General features: G+C 44.5%; 2 protein-coding genes across 2 annotated transcripts in view; both read left to right on the top strand.

Annotated features, from left to right (window-relative positions):
* The window catches only part of NUP133 (nucleoporin 133), a 35,647-nt gene extending 29,609 nt beyond the window's left edge, over positions 1–6,038 (top strand). Inside the window, exons 23-26 of the mRNA XM_032996627.2 lie at positions 148–228; positions 2,125–2,189; positions 4,531–4,619; positions 5,663–6,038. Of these exons, the coding sequence (XP_032852518.2) occupies positions 148–228; positions 2,125–2,189; positions 4,531–4,619; positions 5,663–5,799 (372 nt within the window). The 3' untranslated portion in view covers positions 5,800–6,038. The remainder of the gene's footprint in view (positions 1–147; positions 229–2,124; positions 2,190–4,530; positions 4,620–5,662) is intronic.
* A 110-nt stretch (positions 6,039–6,148) lies between these two features.
* ACTA1 (actin alpha 1, skeletal muscle) lies at positions 6,149–12,371 on the top strand. Its single transcript, XM_042796248.1, has 8 exons — positions 6,149–9,668; positions 9,703–10,067; positions 10,165–10,305; positions 10,479–10,803; positions 10,944–11,105; positions 11,330–11,521; positions 11,621–11,802; positions 11,954–12,371. Exons 1-8 carry the CDS (start codon positions 9,326–9,328, stop codon positions 12,095–12,097), a joined length of 1,854 nt encoding a protein of 617 aa, XP_042652182.1. The 5' UTR covers positions 6,149–9,325; the 3' UTR covers positions 12,098–12,371.
* The last annotated feature ends 723 nt before the right edge of the window (positions 12,372–13,094 follow it).

Raw genomic sequence — 13,094 nt, 5'->3', positions numbered from 1 at the left:
TCGCAGTTGAATCAAGACATATTTTCATGAGAAGGTCATGCAAGTGGAAAATACATGGTGGTCTTCCCACAATGAGTTGTCTATGATATCAGTTACATTAGTTTGTAGGCTAAAAATAATTCTCTACGTTAATCTCTTGTATCATAGATATACATATGTGATGAGAACAGAAGGGCCAATGAGTATGACTTCAAGAAAGCACTTGATCTGCTGGAATATATTGATGAGGTAGGAAAAGGGTTTTTTTAAGGATTTCTAAGCCAGAGATTTTTTTAATGTTACTTAAGCTAGGGTGGTGCGTTGGTAGCTAGTTAACATATTAACTAGTGTACAGTAATTAAAAATAACCCCTGATGTATTTTTTCAGTTTGTTTTTAAGTCACTGGAGACTTCATGCCAAATGTGGTTTAGATCACTTAAGAAAAATGACACTCATCTTCACTTCCCATTTATAGTCTGTAGTTTCTTTTTTAGTGCCTTGCTTCCTTACAGGCTTTCTCCAAACAGGACGAAGATCATCTGTTTTCAGTAGTTTAGTTCTTGCATCTTCCCTATTGGCAGTTTCTCTGATTGTCATGAGATAATGTGGGATAGTCACCAGCTTTTTAACATGTAAATAGCACTGGATCACAGATTTGCTGTCTGCCATATCACTGCATCTTGTTGTATAATCTACATTCTTGTCAGGAGTCATTTTCCACTAAGCATGAATAAATTAACTTCTGAGGAGCATCAAACCTGAATTTCATTTTTTGCGAAAAAGCTGAAGTTGAATTATTTTAGCGAAAGTACTCCTTACCAATTGAAAATGAGAGCTCTTTTCTGATTATCCTGATTTCTGCTAGTCTGTAGGACCCTCTCTGTAGTAGTGCTTTTTAAACACCATTTTGTCATTTTGTTGGTCTTCGATAACTTTGGTTTGATAATTACAAATATCTTTAAATTGGCTTTAGAATTTAAATGTATTTTAAATTGGTTTTAATGACATTTCTTTTATCAAATTTTCTTTAGAATAACATTACTGTCATTAACTAGTTGGGTGGGATGTTTTTGCTTTATGTATGAATATGTTTACTTGTTGTGTTTAGTACTACATGATATTTTGTGTACTGAGAAAAGAGTATTACTACTTAGAGTAGCATGTTACTCTGAGTTAGTTCTCTTTTGTTTAAAAAGAAAATTCAGTGCTTTTTTTCTAACTTCCCCCTTCATTTTGACAACCTAAATAGTCCAAATAGTAATATTTTGCAGTAAAATATAGAGTGAACGCATTTGGTTCTCTCTGTGTCACTCTAAAAACATGAGATTTCAGAATCATTTTTTGCTTTGATATTTGAGTCTCTAATAACTTCAGTAGAACCATTCAGCACAAATTAGAGATGGTTGTTTAGACTAGAGTCTAAAAACTAGCTGTTCCCCAGTTTTCCCCTGCTTTTCTCTTGTAAAAGCATAGCATAAATTTGAGACCCATCCTCTTGCTTGCACATTTCTAAATTCAAGGCTTCCTGGTTTCTCTTACCTCTTATGAGGGGAATTTAAAGTAGGAGTGATACTTTGGGACACTGAGAGGTGGAAAAAAATATCTGGTCTTTTTTTTTCCTGACGTTATACTTTGAAAGAGGCTTTGACACCAATTATCTCAGTTGTGTGTAATGAAGGGACTGCCCTTTCCAAGACAAATGTCTATCTTTGAAGTCATTTACTAATACATTATTGAAACGTACATCCTACTGTGGACACTAACACATGCAAGTCAGCTTGGCCATGCTGAAAAAAAGAGCCTTGACTTCAGTCACCGTTTAGCACATTTTAAAATAAAACTTGATAAAATACAAATTGGTATTTGTTCATGTGCTTTAAAATACGCCCTTTTTCAAATGAAGGTAGTTGGTCTTCAGCAGTTGTGCGATGACATAGAAAGTCTGAGCCATGTTTTCAAATGGAAATGAACGGTTTCTGGTGTTTCAACAGTCTGATCAGTTCATATGTTAAAATAACATGTATTTAAGAACAATGTTGAGTAACTGAAGAATCTAATTCGTTGGTATAATCTGTGTGACAGTGATTATTTTTTTTTTTAATAATAAAAGTTTTAACTTGTCATTTTCTCCTTATGAATTGAAGGAAGAGGAAGTGGATATAAATGATCTTAAAATTAAAATTCTCTGTAAGGCTCTCCAAAGAGATGGGTAAGTCTAATATAAATGACTGGAAATATTTCTGAATGCTTTTCCAGAATTGCATATTGGTACAGTATTCTCTAGCTCACTTAAAAGATTGAATTTCATAGTATAAGATCAGTAAAGTATAAAGTATGTGATCTGAATGTGTCTTTATTTGTAAAGTGAAACCCCAACAAAAAAAAGCTTGTTAGTACTTTGTTCACTGAGCTCACTGGCAATCTACTGTACATTCTCAGCACCTGAGACAGAAAAGTGGCCATGCAGCTTTCATTCTTGAACCCTTTGCTAAGGTAAAAGAAATGGCTGATGCAGAAGCTCTTTTTCTCCTTTGAAGCATCTCAAGATAGAAGCTTTTTAAGAGCAACATGTGCAGAGGTCACTCCTGCAAACTTTTATTTCACTTATTTTTGGCCATTGAATCCCACTGACAGGTTCATGACCTTTTTGAGTTAAGCAATTGAAGCCTTAAATAATACTGCTTAAGAGCCACTCGTGGATGTTCAACACCAAGTATAGGCTGAATCCAATGGGTCAGAAAGATCTTATCATCGAGCAGTGCTACTCTTCTCTCCCAGGTTAAATAAGTGACATTTCCTCCCCTTCCTCTCTAATTTTCAAAAGTTACCCAGCTTTTCTAACCCCCATCCGTGTTCCAGGAGGACCTAAGGAAGAAAAGATGAGGAGAGAATACATTCCAAATGTACTGTGCTGTTTGTGATTAAAATGGAAATAAGCAGCATTTGGACATCACACTTTTGCATAGGATAGATTCCAAAGGACAGTGGTCTGTAGAAAATAAATTCCTAGTTGGATGACTCAGTTATTGTCACATATGACACAAATAATATGCAGAAACAGGTTCACACTACTGCAAGTGTTTCTTCCCTTCCTGTTGTTTTCAAGATGGAAGAGTCCAGAACCCCTACATGGCACCAGTTCAGTAATCGGTTTATGTCCTGTCTACCCTGGTCAGAGAACAATTCTGGACATAATATTTAAGCCACTCAAATCATATAATGCTGACAAGATTTTGCCCACTCTGCTAGCTAAATAGATGTGATTTAAGATCACTTTGCACTGAATAATGTTTAGAAAACTTGGTGTCCTGGTTGAGTTTCCAGTCCAGCAAGGCTGGCTCACAAAGGCTTAGAAAGAGGCTGATCACTGTTTCAAAAGAAGTAGTGTTAATTTTCATCTGTGTGCAACAGCAAGCGTTTGACACGTTACAGTACCTGCTTTTAAGGATGGCATCTGTTTTCTAGCTTAACAGCCACAAAGGGTGGTAAGGTTCTTAAGCAGAACGGAGAGCCTTGCCGAGTGTGCTCCTGGTGTTCTGGTAGGGTCCTCACTGTCCTCCTCCGTGCCTAAGGGCGACTTGTGTCCTCAAATCCCCCTTCCCTTTCCCTCCCTCCTTTCCAGTAGAATTAAAGATGAAATCCTAGAAGTTTGGGAGTGTCAAGTGATGTGCAGGGTAAAACCATGTTTTCAGTGAAGTAGTAGCTTCTGGGAGCTGGGTCCAGATCTGTTGCAAGCATGTCCCATGGCATCGCCCAAGAAGGTTCATGTTGGCTTTGGGAGAGATACGAGAACTGGTTTTGTCTGGCAGTTTTAACACATGGAACAGGAAATTTTAAAAACAAAGGTTAGAACCACAGCAAAAGAAGTTGGGTTGGTGTTGACTTAAAACTGCTGCACGTAAAGCTATGCAAAGATAAAAAATTGTCATTTAAAATAATCTTTCTCATAGAAAAATCTGTCTGGGTTTTTATTACAGATGAGATTTGCATTCACGAGTCTTTACCTTCACATTTAATCACAAATGAGATAAACTGTATTTGTTTTATGTGTGTGCTGTTACAGGCCTGCAACTTAAATTTTATTGTATTTTTCCTCCTCTTTTCGTGGTGCTTGCATTTTTTGTTCCCCAATATGTTAGCAAACTTGCTGCTCTTCCTTTATTCTACCAGAATATAAATCTATACTTCCATCTTAGTCATAAAATATAATTACTGAAAATAGGTAATTCTTATTTGATAACATTTTTTTATTTTGTCAAATAAATAATGTTTTCCTCTACAGTTTTGAAGACAGGAAGCATTTATATTGTCCTCCAAACTAGACTGTTACAGTAATGTAATTTTATTGCAGTTTTACTCTTAGAATAAGGAATAATTAACACAACATAGAAAAAAAACCCTTTGAGCTGTAGCCAAGTACATAACACTTATGTGCGAACACGTATTAATCACCTTCTAAAATTTATAAAATTTACTGTGTATTTTTCTTGTTAGTTTTCATTTTATTTCATCTGTGCAGTTCTTTCCACAAATTATTCTTTGATTTGCAGATGGTCCAGTTCAGATGGTAAAGATGATCCAATTGAAGCATCTAAAGACAGTATATTTGTGAAAATATTACAAAAACTATTGAAAGAAGGTAAAGTGTGCTTAAATCTAATTGAACTTCTTGAAGTTGTTGTTTCAAAAGCTGCTTAAGATGAACACTAATAAATAATAAGTAGCATTAATAAATTTTCAGAATAATAAAAACTTCTATATGCATTCCACTAGAAAATTAAAATTATATGGAGCTAATTATCTCTCTAAAATGTTGAGGGGGTAAGAGGTAAGCAGGTTTCTTGGTTGTAAACTTAGTACCCTGAATTTATTCGCTCAGCAGAGCAGCCATCAGATTTTTAGCAGTTCCTTACTGTACGATAAAGCATGTCTTCTGAAGTTAAATACGTATCTTCTGTAAGGTGAGGAATTAATAACTTTTTGTCTGTCATTCAGAAGATCTTAATCTAGTTTAGTTTAAATGGTTTTTGGTTTTGTCTTCCCTCTCCAAAAGCAAAAAAAAAAAAAAAAAAAAAAATGACCCTCCCCAAAGTTAAAGCTGACCATGGGAAGTTATAGCCATGGAAGTTACAGCTGGGGATGGGACGGGAGGGAAGCAGTTTAGAGTCAAAGTCCATTTTAAATACTATTGCATGTGAACTTTTTCCAGAACAGAAGAAGGCTCCATGTCAAAAATACAAAAATTAAGTTCTTCAGAACAGTTCTAGTTTTGGGTGTTCAATCCTGTCAGTTTCTTTCCTTTTGTAAGAATCTCACACCACTGACTGTTGTAACTGATGATATAATGATTTATTATATGACTGATCTTTTATCTTTTTTTTTTTGGTGACATGTTATGTGAAGACTTGGATTTTAGTTTTAAGGATTTTAAGTTTAATCATAAATTCACTGAGAAGTTTTGTTTGGGTAGGAAATTTTTTCTTTTTTTTTTTTTTAAAGCTCCATTCTACAGGCTACTTAAGCTTTCTTGTATTTCTTGACACATGTAATAGAATTAGATTGTCTCAATTCCAAAAGAGTAATTTAACTCTGAGGCAGGTACAGGTACTTACTTAAAAATGATCTTAACTGCTAATGCAAAGTACTTTTATCAGTGCTGTAATAAAAGGTTTTGTGTTGTAGGAGTTAAGTTAAGTGAATATTTACCGGAGGTGAAGGACTTGCTGCAAGCAAATGAACTTGGCAACTTGAAATATAATGCTTACTTTGAATTTGTGTTAAGGGCAAACTATGAACTCTATGTTCAGGGACAAGCATGATTCTCACTATTTTTTTTTTTTTTAATATTTTTTTTCTAAAGACCTGTTGAATTAATGTATAGTTTTTTGCATTGTTTGATTTTTTTTTTTTTTTTATGCTAAAACTTTGTAATGAAAGTCTAGGTGAGTAATATACTTGGTCTTAAATTTATAGACACTGACACTGTAGTCAGAGGAGGCAGAGATGTGTTTTCAGGCTTAAGAAAAATAAAGCTTTTGTTTTCTTTGCCTTTCATAAACTTTCTGTTTCATTTTACGTCTTTGCTAATGAGTCCTGCCTGAGACTCAAAGATACACAGGGTGAAATGTGGGACCTACTGCAGGAGGTAGAAGCTTCTGCTTTCACTTCACTGGGGCTGTGGTTTCAGTTCAGAGAACATACTGTGAAAGCATGAATGCTGGGTGACTCTCTAGCTTGCTTAAGAAACAAATTATCCCCTAAGATTACTCTTTCTCCGTACAACACTTTTTGCTAGAGAAACTAGGTCATTCCGATTTTGTGTTAAAGATTACTGGTACAAAAATGATAACTGGGTTGTCCCTGGTCACTCTGTACGTGGTAGAAAGGCATAAAGAACCGTTCTCATTCAACATCCTCTGGTCCAGTAAATGTACTCTTCTTTCGGTTTATATCTGTAACGTTAAACTTACCAAAATATTAAAATGTTTATCTATTTAACTTTCAAGTTACATCCAGATGTATAGAACACATGTAAAAATGAGATTAGCAGCTCACTGTGCAGTCATTCACAGCAACTGCTTGAACCTAGAGAGCAGTTATGGCAGTCTGGGAGTCCAGCATGATCTTCCTTACTTGATGACTAGTGCTACTCGTTGATGCTACTAATTTTTCACATGCTGCCCATGTGAATTAAAAAAAAAAAAAATCACTTTTAATTATTCTGATTACCAGCAGATTTTAATCTTTGGAGTAACTTTTATTTAATCTGACCTGTTGCACCTTTCTTTTGCAAGTAGCTCAACAGCCAGAGCGTGAATGCAGAGCAACTTGCCTGCCCTTATGTTTTACTTGTCTGGCTTGATGCCTGCTGCAACAACTCGATCCAACAGCTGAGAAGGTCAGAAGTTAAATTGGTTGAAAAGAATCCAGTTTCTAGTTTTAAAAGCACAGCTCCCCTTCTGTGACTTACCCTGCTCCCTGTACTAATACAGTAAGCTGGGCTGAGAGTCTGAACATGTTTGGAAGAATAGATTTATCTAGAGAGGTTCTAACTAATATGGGAAAGAAATGCACTAGCAGTCATCTTCTAAGATTGTTCTAAGAAGCAAACTTTGCTCTTTTGCAGCCTTGCGTGGCTGAGAGAGAGAAGTACAGGTATAACTCCCAGCTGTGGCTTCAAATGAGTGGGTGGTTTAAAGCCTCAGAAGAATTCCACGTGCTTGCTTAAATGGAAGTTTAAAGGTGGTTTCACATTACTGATAAATCTAACATTTTGGGAGAAAATTGCCACCCCCTGCCAAAATACATTCTACCCGAACTTTTACTAGACTCTTAAATTTTGCTTGAAGAAGAATCTCTTTAATGGCCATCCACAGCAAAACACTTTGGGGATATCTCATCCCTTCCTAGACTGTGTTTTGTCAGGAGCAGCAGGGTGAGCCCAGGACAGCTTGCTCCAGGAGCAGGCGTTTCTCATCATCCTTAGCTGTCCATCCCTTTCAAAGTGCCTGGCTGCTCTGCTGGGCTGGGTTTATTCTGGTTGGTGTAAAAGCATTCACCAGGTTCTTGGGAAATAATCAGTCACATAGGCTTTGCAACTAATGTTTTATTCTGCTGCTGGGTTGGGAGGCATTTGGCATTTGTACAAAGGCTTTCCATCCAACTGTTGCCAAAACAGAAGGCTAGGGGAATGAGTTTACTTAAATAAAACCTCATTAAAATAACGTCCATGTCTAAACTGAAGTTTAATGTTCTTGTGTGAGGAATGTTGAGCTGGTTCACTATTCTGTTGGGAAGCTTGAAGAGGCTGGGATTTGGGGGTTACTCCTCTGTCTTCCGTCTCATTATGCAATAAGCTGTTCTGGTGCAGAACTCCTGTCTCAGGTTACCATATGGGGAGGATGCCTTCATTTACCACTGCATAGCAAAGGTCGTGCCAGAACTCTAGGTTGTTTCTGTGTGTAACAAAAACAAATGAACTGGGACAACAAGATTCAGGTTTTGGTTAAAATGGCTTAAGGAGCATGGGTGGTTCCTTTTGAATAAGGAAATACATATTGTTTGTTATTTTTTTTCTCAGTAATGGAAAATATATACAGTACAGGATGTCTACACTTCTATCCTCTGTTGTCACCAGAGTGGTGGGAAGGCTTATCAGTCATCATCTGTGATAAGTTTCAGAAGCTGTGTGTTGGGGATAGTGCTCCTGTCTGTGCCCAGATCAGTTCTGGAAACCAACTTCAAATGTGTTCTGACTTGGGACCAAAACCCAATTAATTTCATGAGTCCAGTTAAACATCAGATATTCCTGTGGAAAATGATCTTTTATGCAGAACTGTAAGAATTTAACATTGCCATTGGGCATTTTGCTTTAAATGAGATTGGAGTAGAGAAAAAAATTAGAAGAAACGGAAGGGCTAGAGTGTGTTTATGTTTGTGTCAGGTTTCATTGAAGGATTAAGAATGTTTATCTTTCAGCGATGTTAGTCTTTCTGTTACTTGATTTTTGATTCAACACAACTGACCATATTTTGGAAACCATGACGGAGCATTACAGTTCTGTAAATAGATTTGATGGCTGTGATGCCTTTAAGTGCTTTCAGGCTTCCGATTTTTGTACTGCCAGTTGTCGATGACAGAATTGAAGAATAACACGAGAAGTCAAAGAACAGTATGAGAGAATAGCATGTTTTATCCCCAGCGTACTTCAATACAATAACTTGTCAGGAAGTGAAAATCTATAGCAGAACGAAATTGAGAGCTGCCAGAGGTAAAGAGGGACACTGCCAAACTGGAGGACATAGAAATTAAACAGAGGAGAAAAGTTGTTTGCTTCTCTGTTGACCCATCTGCTCTGCCTGGCTGTGGAGGAAATTGGTTGCAAAAACACCTTCACTTGCATGAGACTCCTCACAGCATGAGTGCTTCTAGCTTACTGATTCTTCTTCCTCCTCTCCTGACTCCCTTCTGCTAAATTTTAAAAGGATTTACCCTTGGCCAGTTGTGCCTTCAGAGGTCTTGAAAGTTTAAATGATTCCATGTATTGACTCATTGGCAGGGCTGCAAATCTGCTTGCGTTACTGCCTCTTCTTTCCATCAGTAACCAGAATTGCTGTATAAAATCTTTGAAGTGTCCCACGTGGAATCTGCTGAAATATCCATAGCGGAAGAAGAGGAACTGTACCTCTTCACTCGCACAGTACCTTCAGCTCTTCAGAAATGACTTGCCTATGAGGCTGCAAGCCCTTTTGGAAGGGGTGAGCTGCAGCGGCCAGCAATGGGTGCTCGGTAATAGCACCAGCATTCGTGGCTACGTCAGGCTTCTGGGATCAGTCACCGGGATGAATGCTTCACCGGGTTGCTCTTCGGGTGCACGCCTTACAGGCGTTATCCCATGCGTTTTTAAGTCATGGCAAAGAGAAAACACGCAGCTTAACACGGCGCGTGGCTTTGGCGCGGGCTGTCGCTGCGTACCGCGGCGGCGTTGCGTGCAAACCACAGATCCACCTCGTCCCTTCGCTGCCTCCCACTGCTCCCCTTCTCCTCCCCGGCGCTCGCCTCTACCTACAGCCCCGGCCCCCGGTATTTCCCTTCGCCGCCCCAAACCCGCGGGCTGCGGTGAGGGGCGGCCGCGCAGCCGAGGGCCCCTCGCCTCCCCCCGGCCCCGCTCCACCCTCACGCCCCGCCGGGCCCGGGCCCGCTGCGGCCGCCCCCGCGGGAAGGGCCCGGGCCCGCTCCCGCCGGGGCGGCCCCCACCTGCTTTGCCCTTAACGGGCCCGGCGGTGCCGGGGGATTATTTCGGCCCCGGCGGCGGGTAGCGGTGGGGGGGGGGTCCGGCAGACGCTCCTTATACGGCCGGGCCCGGCTCACCTGGGCCGCGGCCAGGAGCGCCTTCTTTGGGCAGCGCCGGGGCCGGGGCCGCGACGGGCCCGACGCCCAAATATGGCGACGGCCGGGGCCGCATTCCTGGGGGCCGGCCGCTGCCGCCGCCCGCCGCGATAAAAGGCTGGGCGGCCGGCGGCGGTCCACGAGCTACCCGGCGAGGAGCGGGAGGCCTCTCTGCCAGCCGAGCCCGCAGCCAGCCCAGGTAAGCCCCGGCCCCGCCGCCCCCCTCCTTGCGCCGGCCCGGCCCGGCCCGGCCCGGCCGTGAGGCTCAGCCCGTGTCCCCCCCCCCCCACCCTCAGACAGCCGACACCATGTGCGACGAGGACGAGACCACCGCGCTTGTGTGCGACAACGGCTCCGGCCTGGTGAAGGCCGGCTTCGCCGGGGATGACGCCCCCAGGGCCGTGTTCCCCTCCATCGTGGGCCGCCCCCGCCACCAGGTACGGCGCCGTCCCCCTCCGAGCCGAGCCTCCCCCCCCAGCTCGGCCACAGCCACGGTGGTGGGGCCCCGCTGCCTCCCGGCCCCCTGCGTGGAGGGAGGATGCCCAGCGTGCTGCGGAGCCCCATGCTGCCACCCGTGGAGAGGTCGCTGAGCCTCTTTCCTCCCCTGCAGGGCGTCATGGTGGGTATGGGTCAGAAGGACTCCTACGTAGGAGACGAAGCCCAGAGCAAGAGAGGTATCCTGACCCTGAAGTACCCCATTGAACATGGCATCATCACAAACTGGGATGACATGGAGAAGATCTGGCACCACACCTTCTACAACGAGCTGCGCGTCGCCCCTGAGGAGCACCCCACCCTGCTCACCGAGGCCCCCCTTAACCCCAAAGCCAACCGTGAAAAGATGACCCAAATCATGTTCGAGACCTTCAACGTCCCTGCCATGTATGTGGCCATCCAGGCTGTGCTGTCCCTGTATGCCTCTGGCCGTACCACTGGTGAGTGCCAGTGTCCTGCTCACCCTTTTCCACACGCAAGGATGGACGAGACTGGTCCCCTGCAGCTGACAAGTGCTCTGCCACCCAGGGCAGGACCCTTTGTGGGCTGCGTCTCAGGTGGCTGCTTCTTGTTTCCACAGGTATTGTGCTGGACTCCGGCGATGGTGTGACACACAATGTCCCCATCTATGAAGGGTATGCCCTGCCCCATGCCATCATGCGCTTGGATCTGGCCGGCCGGGACCTCACTGACTACCTGATGAAGATCCTGACTGAGCGTGGCTATTCCTTCGTCACCACAGGTAAGCACTGGTCCCTCCCCCCAAAACTTCTCCTCTCCCTTCCAACCCTTGCACTTCCAGGGATGCTGCAGCCTCTCGCTCTGTTGAAAAGCCCCATGAGCATTCCCTGTTGAGAAGTTTGCGTGTGGTTGGAGGTCTGGGGTCCCAGCAGACCTATGGAGGTGATGCAAGCGTTCCCTGTTCCTTCTTTGCGATCGCTGATGCCTTTGCTCCCCCCTTGACAGCTGAACGTGAGATCGTCCGTGACATCAAGGAGAAGCTGTGCTATGTGGCGCTGGACTTTGAGAACGAGATGGCCACCGCTGCCTCTTCCTCCTCCCTTGAAAAGAGCTACGAGCTGCCTGATGGGCAGGTCATCACCATCGGCAACGAACGTTTCCGCTGCCCAGAAACCCTCTTCCAGCCTTCCTTCATTGGTGTGTGTGCCCCCCTCCCTCTCTCCTGAGCCCTCCTCCCGTAGAGCTTCCGCTTCGCGCCTAACTTGTGCCTCCCTTTCTCCCCTCCCCTGCCCCCAGGTATGGAATCCGCAGGGATCCATGAGACCACCTACAACAGCATCATGAAGTGCGACATTGACATCAGGAAGGACCTGTACGCCAACAACGTCATGTCTGGGGGTACCACCATGTACCCAGGTATTGCTGACCGCATGCAAAAGGAGATCACAGCCCTGGCCCCCAGCACAATGAAGATCAAGGTAAGGCTGGAGCACGAAGGGCCCCGGGTGCAGAGGCAGCTGCCTTCTGCCCCCCCCTGCAAACGGCTCGTGGGGCCCTGCACACCCCTGTGCCAGCTGCCCGCAGCGGCTGCTTGTTTACTGATCCTGTCTCTCTCTGCTTTTTTTCTAGATCATTGCCCCACCTGAGCGTAAGTACTCTGTCTGGATCGGTGGCTCTATCCTGGCCTCCCTGTCCACCTTCCAGCAGATGTGGATCACAAAGCAGGAATACGATGAAGCCGGCCCATCCATTGTCCACCGTAAATGCTTCTAAACATGTTTACACCATCACTCCGCCAACTGCACTCGGGATGACAGCCTTCGAGGTTGCAGGCTGCCGAGGACCTGCAACAGCCATGTAACTTTCTATTTTGTAACAATTTCTGGTTACTGTTGCTGCAAAGCTCCACGTGACACAGTGGATGTAAAGTGTACATAAATTAATTTATTTTACCTCGTTTTGTTTGTTTTTAAAACCAATGCCCTGTGGAAGGAAACAAAAAACTTCAAGAAGCATTAAATCATCAGTCATTCTGTCACACCCCTAATTCTGTTGTTTGTCATCATTTGCTTGTGTTCTTCCCTCACTTGCTGGCGTAGCACGTGTCATCTTAGCAGCGGGGGCTGGGACCCCCCCCCAGGCAGGAGGGGGGATGGGACCCCAGCCCAAGGAGCTGTGACTCCCTGTGACTCGCTGGGGCTGCAGGCAGTGCAGAGCAGCCCGGGGGTGGCTGCGTGCTGCATCGCACTGCCGCAAGGTGGGTGCCCCCCGCTCTGCAACATGCTCCTCCTAGGCCCGGGGAGGGGAGAGGGTCACCTGGAGCCTTGGCTTGCCAAGGATTTTAGTTGGCTCAGCCTGCCAAAATCATATCCCCAGCGTGCTGTTGCAGCTCCGAGGCACGATGGATGGAGGCGAGGCTGGGGCTGAGGGCAGGTGGCGGCTGCAGGTTAAATAAAGAGCTTTCCACTCCCCTTATGGGAAACCCGCGGGCAGGGCAGGCTGTCGCTGGGGGGCCGAGGGCAGCCAGGGCCACTTCCTCACCCTGCCTGACACGCTTGCCCTTGCCAGTGGTCACGCATGAGGGGCTGCCTGCAAGGGGACCACCCCCTCCCCTGCCCTCCCGGGCCCGATCCTTCACACGGGGACTCCTGGGGAGCCCGAAGGAAAACCCGGGGGGCTTCCCCCTGCCGCAGGTGTTTGCCTGCCCTTTCTGCCTACCGGGAGGCAGAGCAGGGTGGGAGGTGGGGAAGCTGCCCCTGCCTGTCTCACT

This window comes from Tyto alba, unplaced genomic scaffold (genome assembly GCF_018691265.1).
Source record: "Tyto alba isolate M040663 unplaced genomic scaffold, T.alba_DEE_v4.0 Super-Scaffold_22, whole genome shotgun sequence".
Taxonomy (NCBI): Eukaryota; Metazoa; Chordata; class Aves; order Strigiformes; family Tytonidae; genus Tyto; species Tyto alba.
Note: the sequence above shows the minus strand (reverse complement) of the source record. Positions and strands in the feature narration are given on the sequence as shown.

What these genes read in the sequence shown, in the direction of transcription:
- ACTA1 (XM_042796248.1), top strand. Translation starts at nt 9,326, where the DNA reads ATGCTTCACCGGGTTGCTCTTCGGGTGCACGCCTTACAGGCGTTATCC. An exon ending in CGAGCCCGCAGCCAGCCCAG is followed by an intron (nt 10,068 to 10,164) that starts GTAAGCCCCGGC and finishes CCCCACCCTCAG; the next exon opens with ACAGCCGACACCATGTGCGA. An exon ending in TGGGCCGCCCCCGCCACCAG is followed by an intron (nt 10,306 to 10,478) that starts GTACGGCGCCGT and finishes CCTCCCCTGCAG; the next exon opens with GGCGTCATGGTGGGTATGGG.